The sequence below is a fragment of the Quercus lobata genome, chromosome 5 (genome assembly GCF_001633185.2).
Source record: "Quercus lobata isolate SW786 chromosome 5, ValleyOak3.0 Primary Assembly, whole genome shotgun sequence".
Taxonomy (NCBI): domain Eukaryota; kingdom Viridiplantae; phylum Streptophyta; class Magnoliopsida; order Fagales; family Fagaceae; genus Quercus; species Quercus lobata.
Window position 1 is genome coordinate 50,403,167 of NC_044908.1, and position 18,714 is coordinate 50,421,880.

Consider the following 18,714-nt stretch of genomic DNA (forward strand, 5'->3'; position numbering starts at 1 on the left):
AATATAATGTCAAAAGTGAACTGTTATGCAGACAAGGACGGAACCATTAACAGTCAAACAGATATGCTAGAAACACACGCTTCAAAATTAAATCCGAAGAACACATGCTTAGCTTAGACATACCTGCGCTGAAAAGATTATTCTGTCCCCCTAAAGGGAAAATGTCTTTTGTCTGCCAAATTCAGACTCAAACATGATATACAAATAAAAAATAAAGGGAAAAGGGAAAAATAAAATAAAACCGTATAACCTCCCTCCTAAAAGAAACTGAAAGCCAACGTGAACAACAAAATACTAAACTATTAAAGGCTATTGACTAGTGCTGGTCACACCAAGACTTTTGACTTCATGCATTCAGCACTAATACAATGCTAATCTGGCTGGCTCTTCCAATAGTAGATTAACAATTTCCACGTCTTTCAAGTAGTGCAATTGCTTTATCAGTTTATCACCTTACCAATAGATGTGCAAGTAAAACAAAGTCTCACAGTAAATCTACTTTCTGCTATGTTAAATAGTAGGACCAAATTTCTATCCAGAGTCAAATTTCTACAACATTAACCCTAAACCTCATATGACCAAAATGGTAAGGAAAGATGAATACATTCAACTCAAAGCTTTCTGAGGTAAAAGCCTCATGGTAGGTACTAGGATCATATGGCATCCCACCTTTTTGAGGCTTCTTGTAGACAAGAACTATACATGGTTCAGTTTGTAGGTCATGCATATTAGTTCCATCAATCAGCATTAACAAATTCAGAAACAATCTCTGAAGGAGCTTTTCTCTATGTATATAATCCCCGTCAAAATCAAATTCTCTAATTTAACACTATTGAAGGAAACATATAAAACACACTATTGAGAGTGAGAGAGAGAGAGAGAGAGGCTTCAAAAAAAAACCCATATCATATATATATATATATATAAACATAAACTACAGAACCTGAAACCACATCAATAATAATTTATCTTGCCAGCCTAGATATAATTGTTGAAAAAGTTTGCTTCCTGGGACAAACTAGGTAACATCACTTCTTCTGCAGGCAAATACGAAAATAAAAAGTGAGCATAACTAAGGACCTGCAGACTCGAATTATATAACAAAGTTGCATGTTTATCACTAACTACATAAAGAAATAATATAGAGCTTGTTTTACTACTTGCTTATAAATGTAAGTTTACCATCAACATAATGGCTTAGCAGATTGCTTAGCCTCTTGGAGCTAATGCTACATGCAACCCAGACCGCTCATTAGCTATGAGCTATAACAGAAATCATTCCAATGTTGTGACTAAGATAATGGAAAATCATTTTATATCAAATGGAAGTAGAATTTCAAGTGTTTTATATATATATATATATATATATATATAATATAAATAACTTAATTTATTGAAAGAAAAAAAAAATGTATACTAGAGACACCATCAATCATGGTGTAGACTGTAGAGTACAATTATCAATGAAATCTAGAAGAGGGGAAAAAGATTAAAAACCCAAAGAAGGTAGCCAAGCAAAAAAAGAAGAAAAAACATTTTTAGTTCTAGAATAGTTCTTCCTTGATCCTCAAAACTTCTAGCATTTCTTTCACGCCTTAGGCACCACATAATGCAATGAGGGACCGCTTCCCATATAATGTTTCGATGATGCCCAAAAAACCTCACCAAGAAGAGAACATATCCAAAACTCTTTAGAGGTAACCCACTGAACCCCAAACATGCTAAAAACCATACTCCATAATTCCACAGCTATAGGGCTGTGAAGCATAAGGTGATGACTTCCCAGAGTTCTTACACATATAGCACCACCCTGTTACAATAATTTTTCTTTTCCGTAAATTATCCACGGTGAGAATCCTACCCAAAGCAATAATTCAAGAAAAGAAAGCAACTCTAGGCAGGACTTTCGATTTCCAAATAATTTTCCATGGAAAAGATACAGCTGTAGTAGACACCAAAGAAATATAATAACCTCCAATTTCAAAACCCCTACTTTTATCCAGCTTCCAGCAAAGCTCATCTTCCCCATTTCTCCAACCGGTCAGGAATGAATTAAATCCATAAAATTTGACAAAGATTCTAACTCCCACTATTGCACATGTCTCAAAAATTGCAAACCCCGTGATACCATTGTGGAATTGCACATCAGCTATAGAAGAATCCTTATTACAGCTAATTCCAAACAATTCTGGATAGGGCTTCTTAAGAATCGTATCTCCACACCACAAATCATGCCAAAGTTTCACTCTCGAACCATCCCCTACCTAATACTAAAGATGCTTGGAGAAAGTCTCCCTCTTATATTTTTCCACAAACCAACTCCATAAGGACCTGAAACCATTTTGGAACACCAACCCCCCCAATCACTACCATACTTCGCCTCAATCACCCTTCGCCAAAACATATCTCTCTCTGTACCATATCACTAGGTGGATTTTGGAGCCTTCACCTAACCCACTTCATAATAAATTTCCTTGTAACCATTCAATACAGTTAGCCACATTAACAGGAATAGGAAATAAAGACATAAAGTAAGTAGGCAGGCTTGAAAAAATACTCTAATCAACATAACTTTACCTCCCTTAGATAAATACAAATGCTTCCATCCTGCCAATCTCTTTTCCATCCTCTCAAAAATATGATTCCATATTGTCTTATCTTTGCATTTAGCACCCAAAGGAAGACCCAAATACTTAGTGTCACAAGTTTGCAATCCAGAATGGCCACCAACTCCTCCAAGTTAGTTACGTTCCCACAAGAAGCAATTCTAGCTTGCTCAAATTAATCTTCAATCCAGATACAGCAGCAAACCAAGCAAGAACAGTCCTTAAATGGGCAATTTGATGCACGTCAGCATCACAAAAAATAAGATTGTCGTCTGCAAAGAAAAGATGAGACACCATTATCCCATTATTTTCTGGAGACATCTCGCATAGCAGCCTTTATCATACGGCCCCAAACTTCCATTACAACAACAAAAAGCATTGGAGAAAGAGGATCTCCCTGATGTAATCCCCTAGAACTCTCGAAAAGGCCATTTGGGCTACCATTAATCAAAATAGAGAAACACACTATAGAAATACAATACTTAATCCACCTCCTCCAATTCTCTAAAAACCCATATCTCTAGAGCATATAGATTAAAAAATCCCAATTGACATGGTCGTAGGCCTTCTCCACATCTAATTGACATAACACCCCTGGAACTCCTGATTTCATATGACTATCCAAACATTCATTGGTGATGAGAACTGAGTCTAAAATCTGCCTATCTTTGCATTTTGGAGGGCAGAAAAAATATCCTGAAGAACTGCCCTCAGTCTATTGGCTAAAACTTTGGCAATAATGTTACACCCCCGCCTATTCAATTAATAGGCCTAAATCTTTGACAGCCTCTATTTTATAGGAATAAGGGAAATAAAGGTAGCATTGAGACTCTTTTCAAATTTAGCGCATAAAAATTCTGAAAGATCTCCATAATAATAGCCTTGATTACGCTCCAACAAGATTGGAAGAAGGCCAAAGAATATCCATCAGGGCCCGGAGCCTTATCACCAATTAAATTCTAAATCACCCCAAACACTTCCTCTTCTTCAATCTGTCCTTCCAACCACTCAGCTTTTTCCACAAGGATGATATTAAAATCCATAACATCCAAAAAAGGGCGATGAAAATCGTCCTCAATATACAAACAACGATAAAACTGCATAATCCATTTAGAAATAGTTGCTGGATCCGTAATCAATTCTCCATCCACTAGAAGATTGGTTATAGCATTATGCTGCCAATTGAGAATTTTCCACTCCATGGAAAAATTTCTCATTTTTGTCCCCCTCCCTTAACCAAAGAACTCTAGACTTTTGTCTCGCACTAATGTCCTCCAAAAGAATGGTTTTTTCAAGCTCTATGCAAATACAATCTTTTTCCAATTTCTCATCATCATTAAAATCCTGGCTCTCCTCAGTATTATCCAGATCAATAAGAGCATTACATAACTGCTTTCTCTTAATTTCCACATTCCCAAACTCTTCCTCATTCCATTTTTTAAAATCTGACTGTAAGGCATTTGCGACTCTATAACTTGGATGCCCTTGAATCTGGTAGGAATCCCACCACAATTTTACTTCACAAAACCTTCAGCCTTGAGCCACATGTTTTCAAATCTGAAAGGATGGCAACTTCTTTGGAAACTTAAACTACCATAATCCAAGATAATTGGAAAGTGATCAAACATAAGGCAGGGCAGCCTTCGATGATAAACATTTGTGAACTGAACCTCCCAATCCGTTAAGAACAAGATGCAGTCAATTCTAGATCTCAAGACCTGCTCATGAGTATTAGACCAAGTAAAATAGCCACCATCCAAAGGTAAATCAATCAGACCATGAGATGAGATGAAATCAGAAAAATCAAACATAGCTTGAGAATAATTCTTAGTTCCCAGTAGTAGGAAAGCGAATCACATTGAAATCACCTCCAACACACCATGGTACATTCCACCAACTAATTAAACCAAACATTTTCTCCTAAAGCAACCTCCCATCCCTATTTGTATTAGGCCCATAAACCCTTGTGAATGCCCATTCTAATTGATTCTTCACATTTTTGAATCCACAAGATATTGAAAATTGACCCACAGCTTCCTCCATCTTTTCCACTACCCTTTTATCCCACATCAAAAGAATACCCCCTAAAGCACCAAGCAGCCCTAAGTATAACCAGTCAACATAACTCCAATTTAGTTTCCTGTAAACATACAATATCAGCCTTCCAATCCCTAATCAAGTTTTTAATTCTGAGCCTCTTATCTCGATCATTTAGCCCTCTCACATTTCAAGAAATAATATTGGGATTCATTAAGACAACACGACAGCCCTCTCCCTGTTAGCACTTCTAGTCTTACCTGAGCTGATCTCAAAATTCAAAGAACTCACCAAATTCTTCAGCTCCCTACTACCCTTTGATACTTGTTTCGATAAATTCCTCTGGACACCACTCTCCCGTCAATTCTTCTCTTCAATAGCTTGGAATAATGCTGTAACCTGATCTTCAAGGCCCTCATAAGACCTGTGCACAAATCGGCCAAAGCCTTTGGTTTTCCTCTTCACCCAAGAGGTTCGCTTGCAACCTCCACTGGAATGGATACAGCTAACGGTTCTAGCCACATGGAATCATCACCATCTGACTGTACTCCTCCGATCACCTTCGTCATCGTCCCCATCACACTCATCTTCCCATAGGATCAAAGCTTTAGTACCCTCCCTCCGTCCCTTTACTACTTCTGACTCAGCACACACCACTCTCCATTCAACCCACGTTCTGCACGCTAAATATGTCCAAACTCAGCTGCCCCTTGATTCCATTACTTTCTATTCCATTTATAATTGACGAAATCTTTGCCCCAATTTGAGCTCTCTGGTTCTGTAGTCTTTTCTTATATGCACACAAACCAAAACCTCTCCAACCACAGCCCAACCTACCGGAATCACTATGGATCCTTTGCAGCGTCATTAACGAGTTCAGAGATTATAAAGAATGAACCTTAGGAATTAGAAGCCTATTGAACAACATTGAAGACCTTTTGTCTACCTCTTGAAACGATCTTGCAAACTGAACAACAATCTCTTTGCACTCTCCTTCCCCATAGCTACAGAACGTAGGAAGTATTGGCCTCTTTTGAAAATATGTAATAAGTAAAATGTACCCCCTTCCTCCACCAAAAACTCAAAAGTTTTGGATTCAACAAAGCAAAACATGGAACCTCCCATTGCAAAAAAGAAGAAAAAAAAAAAAAAACTAACCGTAGTACGATGAGAAGAACTAGAAATCTGACTAATTTGAGGTAGCTAGGCCTATTTTTGGTGACTAATCCAAGGTTGCCAGGCCTCTAATAAAATCCCAGGTATATAGCTTGCATAAGTGGTTCTGTAGCTATATAAGTTCACTTTCAAAGGACACCAGCTTTAATGAACTCATATTAATCCTAAGCATGAATAGTTTTAGGCTCAGATAAATAACATGGCTTCTAAATGGTAATAACGGTTCCATCATTCATCATAGCACGGAGATTTTTGTTGTGGGGATTAGTTGATGCTACACAAAAGACAAGATTGAAGATGTGTGAGGTATGCTGCTGCCATTTTAAAGCAATTTGAATGCATAATTTTCGAGTTTTAAAATTCTGATGCAAGCAATGAGAAGGTTCAGAAGATCCATAAGACAACATACGGTTTAACTCCATTGATAATTACCTCTTGTCCTAAAAGCATAAAATGCCCTTAACATGTAGGCCCAAACTCTCCCATGATAAGTGAGGTCCAACATGTGAGATTTTTTACTTTTTAAATGGGAGGTAGAGTGGGTACAAGGTTCAAACTCAAGACAACTTGCAGGAAAATATGGAGAAAAAGAAAAATGTGACCATAACTAGAACCTATTGACCCAAATTTACATAACATAGGTGCATGTTTATCACTAACTAGACAGTAAGTAATTGAGAGTTTGTTTTACTACTTCCTTGTAAAGGTAAGCTTACCATAAACATATCAAATTAAATTTTTTTTAGTCCAATGGCATCCAACTATAGTCAAAATAAATAAGCAAAGAGGGTGAACACCTTCAGAACACAAAACGCACTCTTTGAAATACCTTGAATCCCACAAGGTAGAGATATGGAATACACCAGAAACAAATGGAGAATAAAAGAAAGATTTGTTATTGATGAAAGATTTCTCAATTTTAATTAACAACCAATTCAAAGACTCCAAAAGACATACTTTTCCAGAAAATAATAATAATAATACTGGGCAAATCCTAATCAATATCCTACCATTTAGAGACTCAGGTTTGACTAAATACTTCTAGAGACCCTCCAAATCAAGGAAATAATAAAATAAATTAGAAATTTCTGAAAATTATAAAAATTCATAAATAAATATGTTCGAATAACATGTAGGTCCAACTTGAGCACGGTGTCCTCTTTCTAAAGACCAAAATACCCAACAAATCCAAGTTCTCTCTTTGTTCATTCAAACTTTGTCTTTGCAGGCAGGCTTTGATTTTGCTTCAGTTTCAATCTTTACTATAAGGTAGAAGCCTAGATTGCTCAGTCTTCTCTCCTTCAATTTTGGCAATCCTCTTTTCTTCATCAGCATTTCTTGTTAAGGCTTTTACAGATTTCATAGCTCCAACAAATACCTCTATTTGCTGAAAAAGTTCCTTATTTGCTGCAGAAGTACAAAATTCACAAATGAGGAGAATAGTGAAATGTACTAATCCAAAAATTTTACAACATACCGGCCAAGATGTGATAATATATTGGCATAATTCATGGGTGCTTTTCAAAAAAGTTCACAAATCCTTGACAGTTTATCTTGTCATCATTTTTTATGTGAATAATTAGGATAGTAGAAAACTTAATACTATATATCATCAATTTACATGCCTCTGGCTTTGAAATTCTCAAACAAAAAAAAAAAAAAAATTCAAGTACATGACCAAATAAAGAAAATACACATTATAATCAAAAGCTACCTGGTGTAAGCAGATCAAATTTATAATCTAACACATGAAGCCACCCAAAAATCGAACTTTAACACTTACTGATCCCAAAATAGCATATAAATCAAGATTCAACCCACTGACCTTTCTCAAGATTGTAATTCTCGGCTTGGTACTCATAAATTTTGTGCTCATTGCTAATTCTGTCATCCTCAATCCCAAAGTAACTTTTCTTCCACTGAAAAACCATTACATTTTATTTGTCAAAATTAAAAGTGTTTCTATACATAAATAAGAAAACACTTCAAAAGTTAAAAATTAAAAAAAAAAAAAAAAAAAAAAAAACAGAGACGTTTATTGTTAAAGAGAACCATACCATCTTGAGTTCTGCCGTCAGTGTTTCCAAACTGTTATGGAAACAAAATTCAATAATTAAAAATCTTTATTAAAGAAAAAAAGTAAAGAAAAGAGAAATTAAAGATGTTATTTTTATGTAGTAACCTATCGAGCTTCGCACGAAGGAAGTCGGCTTTGTACCGTAGCGACTGTATTTCCAAGGGCAAGAATTTCGCTTTGCGCTGAGCACAACACCATTAAAACAGCATTAATTTGTTTTATCAAATAATAAAACTATTTCAAAATTTTGAAATAAAAACAGAAAAGAAATCCATACCAGTTTATCGTAGTCTTCCGGCACATCAACAAGTTTCGATCTGTTGCAACAAATTTCAATAATTCTATAATATGTTTTCGGCAACCAGAAAAACGAAAATAAAAAATCGAAATTAACATATAGCTAGCACCCAAAATAAAATTAAAGGCTTTTTGGTATTCATCCATAAAACAAAGAATTCAATTTTACCCTTTTTCAGAAATTCTTAAACACGTTATAAAAATTTGGTTCCAGAAAAATAAAACAACATAAAAAAGAAAATCACCTGTAAATCCAACGAAGAATATCTTCTTTCACAACCATATACGCCGTAAGCAAACAGAAGGTCAAGACCACCGACTCGAGTCTCGCCATGAAGGAAGGCAGCAGTTTTTTTATTTTTAAAAAAACCAATACTTTGGACTTAGAGCAGCAGTGTTATAATATATATATAATATGAGTCCAAACCGACTGGGTTTAATACAGTACTATACCTAGACGGTTTTGGACTCATATTATATGGATCCATGTCCCGTGTAACACCTAGGGTATTGCACGGTGTGTAATAATTAAAATCTCAGCCATAGATTTAATCTAATGGCTTAAATATTTGATACCTCACCAAATAACAAAAAGACTATTTTGCCCTTAAAAAAAATTTCTCCCGTCCACTGTTTCAGTTTCAGCCTCTCCTTAAACCCTTTCTCTGCCTCTCCATCAATTCATTGTCACAGCAGCCCGGTACCAGTCCACACAAGGCCAAATCCCTCACCATCACCGGTGATGCTTGCCGCTATGGCATTCTCCTCGTCCCACTCTCTCTCTCTCTCATCTGGGTTTCTCTGTTTTCTCCTTCTCTCAAGCCCAGCCGTGGCCGAGCTTCTGCTTCCACTCACACCTATCGCCGTTGGCGGTGCCTCTCATATGCGTCACAACCACTGGTGGCCGCGGGTCCAGCTCTCTTATGCTTTATTTTCTTTCTCTTTTATTTTTTTTTCAATTTTTATTTGCCTTTTAGACAAGACCGAAACCCCTTGGACACTCGTTTTGTTTTATTTTTTTTTTATTAGTTTGATGAATAACATTTTGTTTCAGTTTTGATTAGCTTGATGAATGGGTTTTCTTGTTTGGATTTCTGGAATTAGCAATAACTGTTATTATTGGCATTTTTAAAGCTGGTTTTTGGGTGGGCATTGAAGATGTTTGTTGAAATGCTTCATAGAGTTTTAGTTTATCTCTCTGTATTCTGTTTTTGGATTTTTATGCTAAAACTGTGATGCTATGTGTATGGAAATTGAATTTTTTTTTTATTAGCTTGATTAATGGGTTTTCTTGTTGAGTGTAAAGCTTGATGGTTTTGCTTGAGTTTGAAAATTGGGGCTTTGCAATATGGCCGAATCTGTTGTGATTGAATGAAAATGGGTTTTCTTGTAATTGTTGTGTGTATGGGTCCATTGGCTTTGGCATTTTGGAAATGTTGATACTAAATCTATGAATTTTTCTTCTGATCCTGATTCCTTTGCCTGAGAGTATCCATTTCTTATTCTTTAGTTTCTTTCACTGAACCAGAACTATGCTCTAATGAGTTTGTGTTGAAGAATATTTTTTTCCACCTGAGGTTGCACACTTGAGCTTATGAATAGTGCAATGGTTTTAACTCTCTCCCTTTCCTTTTTCTTGTTTTGTATTAAAATAAAATTTCGAAGAATCCTTAGCTGCTAGTGCTTAACCTCAAGTGCATTCTATTTGTTGTTGACGGATTTCTAATAATAATTTGATTTTTAAGATGCTCCAAATTGGGAGATATTCTACAATTTTCTTATGCTTATTGTTATTATTTGTTTGGTAGATATTTGTCAATGATTGGTTGAAAAAAATTAATGATATGTTTCATAAACCTTCACTAATGTTAAATGTTATCATTGAGAAAGTGTTTTATATTTTATGTTTGACTGTTAGTAGTGTGTAGATGTACGTGTGTGTGTGGGGTGCTGATGGGGAGTGCGTGTGTTGCTGCATGGTGAGGTGCTGCAGGGTGTGCGTGGGCCTCTGATGTGGGGTGCGTCTGTTGCTGATGGGGCATGCGTGTGCAGCTGATGAGGTGTGCATGTACCAGTGCAGCCTAAGTGTATAATGTGTCTGTGCTTTAGATCATGTTGTATTTGATTAGCTGGTATTGTATACTTGTATTTTAGTATAGATATACTTGTAATACTTGTATTGGTGATATGTTTACATCAGCCTTGTGTGGCATTAGAGTTAGTTGATATAGTTAGTTAGTTGGAGGGAATGGGCTGGCAAGGTGGTTACAATTGAGCAAGGTCACAATGCTTAAGATTTTTGAAGCATTTGATCTTGAAGCATGCAAGACTCTTTTTTTGGTTATTATGTGGGAATTAGGTAATATGATGGTAGAAAAAAAATTGTCTATGTATCATGTTATTATGGCCTTGTAATTGAAGAATATAATTTAATACAATTTAGTTTATTTTTTGGATCAAGCTTCTTTTTTTTTTCTTTTTTTTTCTAGCTTACTTCCATCTTGGATCCATTGATTTTAAAATATGCTAAGCATCCTTGAGTAACTTCTAGTTAGACATTAATTATAAATACAAGTGATTAATATTTTTAAATGCAATGGCATGTACTAAACTATTGCTCATTTTTTGAATGCAAGTGATTAAGGTTGCTAATGGTTATATAGTCTAGTTTTCAACTCTTTGTAAGGTTGCTAGTAGTGGGTCAGCTATGTCATATGGCTTTTGTTGAAGAGAAAAGATCCTTATGAAAATTATATAAATTTGGCCATTGATAACGAACTACGTTATGCATCAAAATACTTGACCTTTTGTGGAAACATGCGAGTTTTTGAACCTTAAGTCAAAATTTCAATTGTTTATTGAAACTTGATGACACATGAAATTAATAAAATAACAATGCTAAGACATTAGAAGTGTCTATTTGGGGTGCATTTGATATTATCAATGAATTGGATTGATCCCATTTGTATTCCATTTCTCTGCTAGAAGGCTAAGTTACATACTTTATAAAAGGTGTTATTGCAGAAATAGGAGCCATAATGGTAGAAAACATTGTAAGTCTTGTCATTCTGTAAAATCTCAATAATGAGCATATGCATGCAATGGAAACCAATCCACTTTGAAAATTATGAGAACACAATGAGCTTATCAAAATTCTTAAGTGTAACATGGTGCAGTGGTTTCTTTCCATCAGATGTTAAAAAATGCTTATATAAAAGGCACAACCAAAGCGCATAAAAGTTAATAATTTCTTCTCAAAGACAAGCTAATAATTATGGTTCTCATACCATCTAGTAATAACAAAAGGAAAAAACCATTTATGCTTGTAGTAGGGCCACCAGATTCACTTGTTATAAACAACAAAAATTCATTGAAATTTTTATCCACAACCAAATGAACAAAACCCAAAACAAAAAGGCTTTATAGCTTAGCTAAATTAGCTTCACAATATAAATATGTGATTTCAGTGTTTCAAGAAAGCCGAAATAGCTACATCTCGATTATGATCCCAACTAAAATAGATGAGTCATGAACAAAACCCCACTTCGCATATGTTACGACCCCTACAGATCTTGTAATATCCATTCTCTCCCCAATTTTCTCCCCAAGAGTTCTTTAAGATCCAGAATGGCTTTTCCTTGAACTAGATAGGAGCATAACTAGCAGAACCATACCCCACTAGAAGCACCCCATGATCCAATTGCTTCCCACAGATGTATGGACATGAAACTTTTCCAATGTAAGTCTGCATGAATACTGCATTGATGCCAACTGCACAATACAGAGGAAGAGTCATTATTTATTTCCCATCCATCAATGATTTACTCTATCATTCTTAACCCCATTGTTCAAATAAAACTGGTAGATTAACAATGAAAACAGTTTACACAGCCTATCATAATTTCAACATTAGTGCACACAATCAAAGAAGAAAACAAATAAAATGGAAATGAAAACAATTTACTATATGTTTTGAAGAAGGTTAATTGATAATTACTTGCAAGAGGGCCATTCTTCACCAAATTTGCGGCAATTTGTTTTTCGTCAATCGAAACAACACTGAAGTTAGAAACAGAAGCAACAATTTTTCCCTTGTCAAATTTGCAGGTGCCACGATCGGTCCCAGTGTAAGGATAATCCTTCTCTTTCTCAAGTCCACCGGCCTTGAGGGTGTACTCAAAGGCAGAAGTCATCAGCCCACCATTACAGCCTGAGTCGCATGCACCATATTCCTCGGGATCACACTGCAAAAAAATTACAGGGATGATCTAAGACAAGACCATGCTGATAATAAGATCATCTGAAGCAATCAATGTGACACAAGAAAGATGCTTACAAATAGTCATATTTTGGTTTTTCTCTCATGCTAGCTAGGTTGTCAAACTTAAGAATAGTTATGGATATACAAGATCATGGGTTAAGTTTTTTAGTCTTTACAAGACATGCTAGTCATCTGTGACACGATGAGCTACATGTCCAAACCTTAATTTTTGTTTTGTTTGTTTTCCAGGTTTGATGACTTCCATTTCTATGCTGTTTGTAGAGGCTGCCTTACTCTATTATGAGATTAACTGTTTGTATGCTTTTTGATTGCTGGATGAAATTGGAGCAAGAACCGCATGCTTTAGAGATCGCATGATATCTTCATTAAAAATTAAAAGCATTTTCAAATATAAAAGGCACAAGAATTGAGTCTAAAGCACATTTACCATCAACAATGAGTGACAATTTGAAACTTGGCTTTTATATATTATACATACATATGGGAAACTTAAAACTTTAGATTAAATATGGTTTGTCTGGTTATAGAACCAATTCAAACAACTTATCTATTAAAAATAAAAAAGAACCAATTCAGACATGCTCATAAAATCACACTCCTCGTTAACATCATGATAGAGAGAACCCAAATATTATGACCAAATTACTATATTTTATTGCAATTTATTACTTTAACTGACCACACAACAAATTGCAGACCAAAGAAGAAGAAAAAAAAATTCAATATTAGTGTGTTGATTGTGTTCTAAATCCATACTACTAAAACTACATACCAATTTTCATAAATTGAGGCCCTAAAACAAGAGCATTTAACTATTTATCTAAAACAAAAGAGAACTCACCTATCAAAAAAAAAAAAAAAGAGAACTCACCTCCTTGCGAAGTCCGATGTAGGAAGCGGTGATTTTAGGGATTTCCGATGAGAAAAAGGCTAGTATCGTCGGAACCGGAGATCCAGGCTAGTGGCTGTGCCGTGAAGAGAGAGCTTCATCAACTTCTCTACACCCGATTCTCTCCAAACCCCAACCTTGCTCTCTGATCTGGGTCTAACAAGCACTCTACGAGGCGTGGGGGTTTGGCTTCAAATGGTGAGTTGATGTTTTCTCTTCAATTTTGTTGATCGGTCTGAGTTGGGTATGCTAGCAATGGTGACGATGAGATTGAGGGAAGCGTGGAGGTTGAAAGAGTGGTGGAGGCGAGAGAGACACCGATTGAAGTGGGAGAGAGAGAGGGGAGAGTGTTTTACTGAAAAGTGAAGCTAAAATGAAAAGAAAAGTGAACACAAGGATTGCTAGTGTGGATTGGTGAGGTGTCAAAGGCTTAAGTCATAGATTTATTGCACACCATGCAATACCCTAGGTATTGCATGGGATATGAATCACATATTATATATACACACTTATTATAACACTGCTGCTCTAAGTCTAAAGTACTAGTTTTGAAACTCGAACCAAACCGTACAGTCCAACCGGGAAAACCGCAAACCTCTCACTATTACGGTTCTTTTACCCTTAAAAACCGTTCTAAGTAAGAAAAGCAAGGAATTGTTCAAACCGTGGTTGAACTGCCCAAGTTTGAGAACCGTGAACAGTTTTCACGGTTCCAGTCAAAGCTATTTTTATTTAAAAAATGAAAGCATTACAGACTCACAGCACCAAATCACCATTGTTGAAGCTTCAACCATAACATTCTGTCAAACGTTGAACTCGCATCAATGTTTTGGATAGTTTCAAGTGAAAATTTCTTTTTGGCAATGAGTGCTTTTGCGAAATTTTTTTTGAACAAAAAAAGAAGAAGAAGAAAGGAGTAGCCACTGCACAGTGACAATGCCATGCTCTTCAAGAGTTTTTGACCCAAAAAAAAAAAAAAAAAAACCATGATTGTTTCCGTGAGTGAGACTGAGAAGGAGCAGAGGAAGAGTTTTGTGAGGATTGAGGAGATTTGTGAAGAAGAAAGAGAGAAGAGTGTTCATCAAAAAAGAGAAAGAGTTCCTTGAAGAAACATGTAGGCAACTAGGCATTAGGAAAGTAAAAGAGGCATTGGGAAGGTAAAATTTTTAAATGGGTGGATGAGAAAAGTTTAAGATACTAGTAAAAAAAAAAAAAAAGAGAGATAAAGATGTAGAATTATAAACGGTGGAGGAGATAAATCAATCAATCAAACGGTGGAGAAAAAAGGAAGAAAAAAAGTAAAAGAAACAGAAAAAAGGAAAAACGGGATGTACTTAGGCAATTTAAAAAATGCTACGTCTACAATATTTTTATAACAAATTACAGGTAGTTAGTTGTTATTGATTCAAATTTAAATTTAGCACTGAGATTACTTTTTTAACTCAACAATAACAATCTGCCACTTAGGATTTGTTATAAAAATGTTGTAGACATATCATTTTTCTTTGAAAAGTATAAGAAATTAAAAGAGAAATGAGATATCTATAGTATTTTCATAACTTTTTTATAACAAATTTTAAGTGGTAGGTTGTTACTAATTGTTATTATTAAAACAAAAAAATAACCTTAATGTTAGGTTCAAATTTGAATGAGTAAAACACGCCTTCACTTTCTCGCCCATCGTGTACCACAAACATCAGATCACATTTGTAGGAACCAAGTATAAGACTTCTGGGCCTTAAATCACTTGGGCTCACAATTTATTTGTAGTGGGCTTGAGGATTTCCTACTATAGGTCGTTCTCGGCAGAGAGACTCAAAGCAACACTCAGTTGATGCTCTCTCCTTGACTGTTTTCTCTCAATTTTTCTGAACCCCTTCTTCTCCCAACTTTCTTTTATTTATAGCCAAGGTTAGTGGAAAGATTATGATTACAATCACCGTTAGTGCTACTGAAGGTCCAATATTATCTGGTTAAAGTGGATGTTTAGGTGAGAGGGCGGTGCAGCATTTATGGTCTTGGAACTTGGTTCCATCTTGACCGATTATGTTCGGCAACTCAGTTTCCCGTGCATATCACGATTTTCCCGGGCACGGCTCACATACTTGACCGGGAACGTTTAACCGATCACCTCTTGGAATTCAATACCCAAAACTTGTTTGTACATTAAGGAAGTTTCAAGAAGGGCGCAGGGTAACTGGACCTTTCTGCTGGGCCTGTGCTCAAGGCCGGTATGGGCCTGGGCCCAGGGCCTGTATGGGCTTGGGATCTCGGCGCCGTACGGGTAACTGGACTTTTCTGCTGGGCCTGTGCCCAAGGCCGGTATGGGCCTGGGCTCAAGGTCTGTATGGGCCTGGGATCTTGGTGCCGTACAATAGCCCCCCCTTGATTCATACTCGGTTGCCGAGAAGAATCAAGGAGATGTCTGGGCCTTTGGACCTCGAGAATCTTATAGCCTGGGACTCATGACTGTGACTCCTCATTAATATTCATCTCAAAAGACGCGTCGTTTAGCGGCGCCAGGTGCAGTCGTCATTATTGTCTGACGGTTCGTGAACCGAAGCGGCGCACGAATCGGTTACGTTTGGCATTCGCTGGGCCGCTCGTAAATCGTGCCCATTTATTGCTTGATTAAGCGTTTCTTCTTCCCCCATTTCTTTTTGGCTCTATAAATAGTCCCCCTCTGAACATCATTTCATTTTTCCTTCGCCTCTGATTTTTTGTGCTTACTCTCTGCCGACCACATTTCTGTGCGCTTACTTGCTTGCCCAGTGTTCTTTTCCTCCTTAGAACCCAAAGTAAGTTTTTCTTCCCCTTCCTGTTCCTTCAGCGTTATTTCTTTAAGTTCCCTTTTGTAGTTTTAGGCGTTATAGATGGGTTACTCTTACCTTCTAGAATCCTCGGCTGCTTTGGCCACCTTTAGGAGTAAATTTAATGTTCCCGATGACGTGGATGTGGCTTACTGTCATGAGAGTGATATCGAACTCCACCGAGGGCGGGATACAGCCTTCTTTCCTTTGATGTCAATTTTAGAAGGTGGGGTCAGGTTCCCCGTGGATCCCCTCTTGATAAACACACTCACTTACTATGGGCTATGTCCTGACCAGCTTCCCCCCAACTTTTACCGGGTAGTTAGCTATGTCAGTAAGTTGAACCACACCTTTAACTTACAATTAGACCACCATGACAGTAACCAAATGTATAGCTTCTGTGGGAACAAAACCGCCAACTATTACCTAAAGACAAGAGATACTCGGGTACGGTTGATATCATGCCTACCTGATTTGAACAGGAACTCCGCCGGGGAGTTCGTTAGGGTGCGCGGCAACTGGTTTGCCGAGGACGTCCCTTGCCCCCTTTCACGGCGTGAAGTGGGTTCGTACCATCCCCTTGATATAATTGCTTTCCTCCACTTCTTCTTTTCTCCTTATTGAAGTAATTTCTTATTGTTAGAGACTAATGCGTCACTTGCTCTTTTGCAGACGGCAAAGTGTTTATTCAGGACCTCAGAGCTGTCCACGCCAAGGATTTAAACTTCATCCTCCGTTCCGAGATATACGTGCATTGGGACGGACAACTCCGGGCCTCGCACTTAATCCTCGGAGTGGAGCCGGTTTATTCTACCTGGCAGCCCTTCAAGCAGGCACTATTAGTTGACAGCCCCCTGCTATCATATATAGACGTCCGGTACGTAAACTTTTTGCCGCTGAAACTTACCACCGGAGAGGCAAGGGAATTTGGTCGGCGGTTCACTTGCTCGGACGAGCTAGCTCCTTTGCGAGACGAGTCCGCAGAACAGGTATCTCGGCGCCTCAGAGAGATAGCCCACGAAGCTATACAACAAAAATACCAAGTCCAAGAGCAGCCCATTCCCTAGAATCCAGCCGCCGAGCCTCAACAACAAGTGATAGAAGCGGCTGCCTTGCTAGCTGAAGCTATCCAACCTAATGGAAGGATGGTATCAACGAAGGTCATGACCATAGACCGGTTCGTGCCCGGTGTCCGGCAACCCAATCAGCCCCCACCTTCTCAGGGTCGGGGTCAAGTGCCTCAGCCTCCACCCTCTTCGCAGGCCGGACGGGCCCGTAAGAAACAGAAAGTTACCGACCAACCCTCCACAGGCCCGGGAGATGCCGCTGTCCAGACTCCTCCTTGACCAACAGGAGGAATCGTTATCCGTGAGCCGCCAACCGAAACTGGCACGAGGGTTGCGTCCTCCTCTCAGGTGGCTCTAGCGTGGAAGCCAAAGTTCCTGTTGGACGGCAAGCCACTGCCCTCAACCGCCTGTGTTCGGATGTGGGAGAAAGGCGAGGGCGGCCGTATTGCCCAAACTTTGGCTGAAGGTCTTCTTCTTCCCGAGGACGTGCATGCCTTTGAGGAGGGATCTGAGGAGTCTGTAGGGCGCCGGTTAGAGTGGCACGCCATTGCGGTAATTACTTAGTTTATTTGTTTTCTTTCCATACCTCCATTTCTGCTTCTTTATTAATTTTTGTGCTTGCTAGGCTGCCCAACTGGCTTATATAGTAGCCAGCCGGACACGGGATCTCGCCGAGGAGGTTGAGCGCGAAAAGGAGGCGCGGGAGTCAGCAGCTAAAACGGCGAAGAAGAAGCTGAAAGCTGCTGAATCGGCCGAGAAAAAGGCTGCTGCGGCGGAGAAAAACCGGGCATTGGCCGAAAAAAGGTGTGCGGACCTCCTGGAAAAACAGAATGAGACGAAGGTCAAGTTAGCTGAAGCCATCAGCCTTAACACTGCCAACGCCGAGGAGTTAGCCGACCTCAGGGCAGCCTTGGCGGCCGTGGAGCAAAAGTGGTATGATGTAGGTTTCGCTGATGCCGAAAATTCTGTAGAGCCGGTGGTGGCTCGGGCTCTAAATATGGGTTTTGAGGCCGGGTGATTTGCTGCTCTCCAAGCAATGGGAGCTCCCGAAGATTCGCATCTGAGAGACCCCGGCAAAATTCCATTTCCGAGCCCTGTACCTGCCGCTCAGGAAGCCCCGGTTGCTATTGACGAGGAGAAGACGACCAGTATGAGGGAGCTCGTTGAACAAATTGACGCTCACGCCGAGCCCGAGGAAATGGAAGCCACCAGCATCCCGACTGTGCAGGAGCTTCTCGGTGAAGACCCGCCTTTCCCCCTGACCGTCCAGCAGGAAGTGACCCCGCCGACCCAACCTCCTAGCTAATTTTACTTTTATTTATTATCTTATTTCTAATTTGTTGGTTTTATTTGCCTACGTCACTGGGATGTGGTGACTGAACAATTGTCTTTATTTGTTTAATTGGTAGACCGTTTTCTTTTCCCGTTTCAATCTGTTGAATGAATTTATCTCTATTTGTATGTTCCGCTTGA

At 38.3% G+C, this 18,714-nt stretch overlaps 1 protein-coding gene and 1 pseudogene across 2 annotated transcripts; both read right to left on the reverse strand.

The window, feature by feature from the left end:
- Window positions 1–6,861: 6,861 nt before the first annotated feature.
- Window positions 6,862–8,581, reverse strand: LOC115991742. The gene is made up of 6 exons (XM_031115633.1): window positions 8,439–8,581; window positions 8,174–8,213; window positions 8,002–8,078; window positions 7,877–7,907; window positions 7,645–7,738; window positions 6,862–7,226 (listed from the first exon to the last, which is right to left on the reverse strand). The coding sequence occupies exons 1-6, from the start codon at window positions 8,525–8,527 to the stop codon at window positions 7,072–7,074; spliced, it is 486 nt and encodes a 161-aa protein (XP_030971493.1). The 5' UTR covers window positions 8,528–8,581; the 3' UTR covers window positions 6,862–7,071.
- A 2,898-nt stretch (window positions 8,582–11,479) lies between these two features.
- LOC115990634 lies at window positions 11,480–16,637 on the reverse strand (annotated as a pseudogene). The gene is made up of 3 exons (XR_004092155.1): window positions 16,536–16,637; window positions 12,191–12,437; window positions 11,480–11,964 (listed from the first exon to the last, which is right to left on the reverse strand). The product of XR_004092155.1 is annotated as a cysteine protease RD19A-like (transcript).
- Between the last annotated feature and the right edge of the window lie 2,077 nt (window positions 16,638–18,714).

What these genes read in the sequence shown, in the direction of transcription:
- LOC115991742 (XM_031115633.1), bottom strand. Translation starts at nt 8,527, where the DNA reads ATGGCGAGACTCGAGTCGGTGGTCTTGACCTTCTGTTTGCTTACGGCG. An exon ending in TGACGGCAGAACTCAAGATG is followed by an intron (nt 7,739 to 7,876) that starts GTATGGTTCTCT and finishes ATGGTTTTTCAG; the next exon opens with TGGAAGAAAAGTTACTTTGG. An exon ending in GAATTACAATCTTGAGAAAG is followed by an intron (nt 7,227 to 7,644) that starts GTCAGTGGGTTG and finishes GTACTTCTGCAG; the next exon opens with CAAATAAGGAACTTTTTCAG.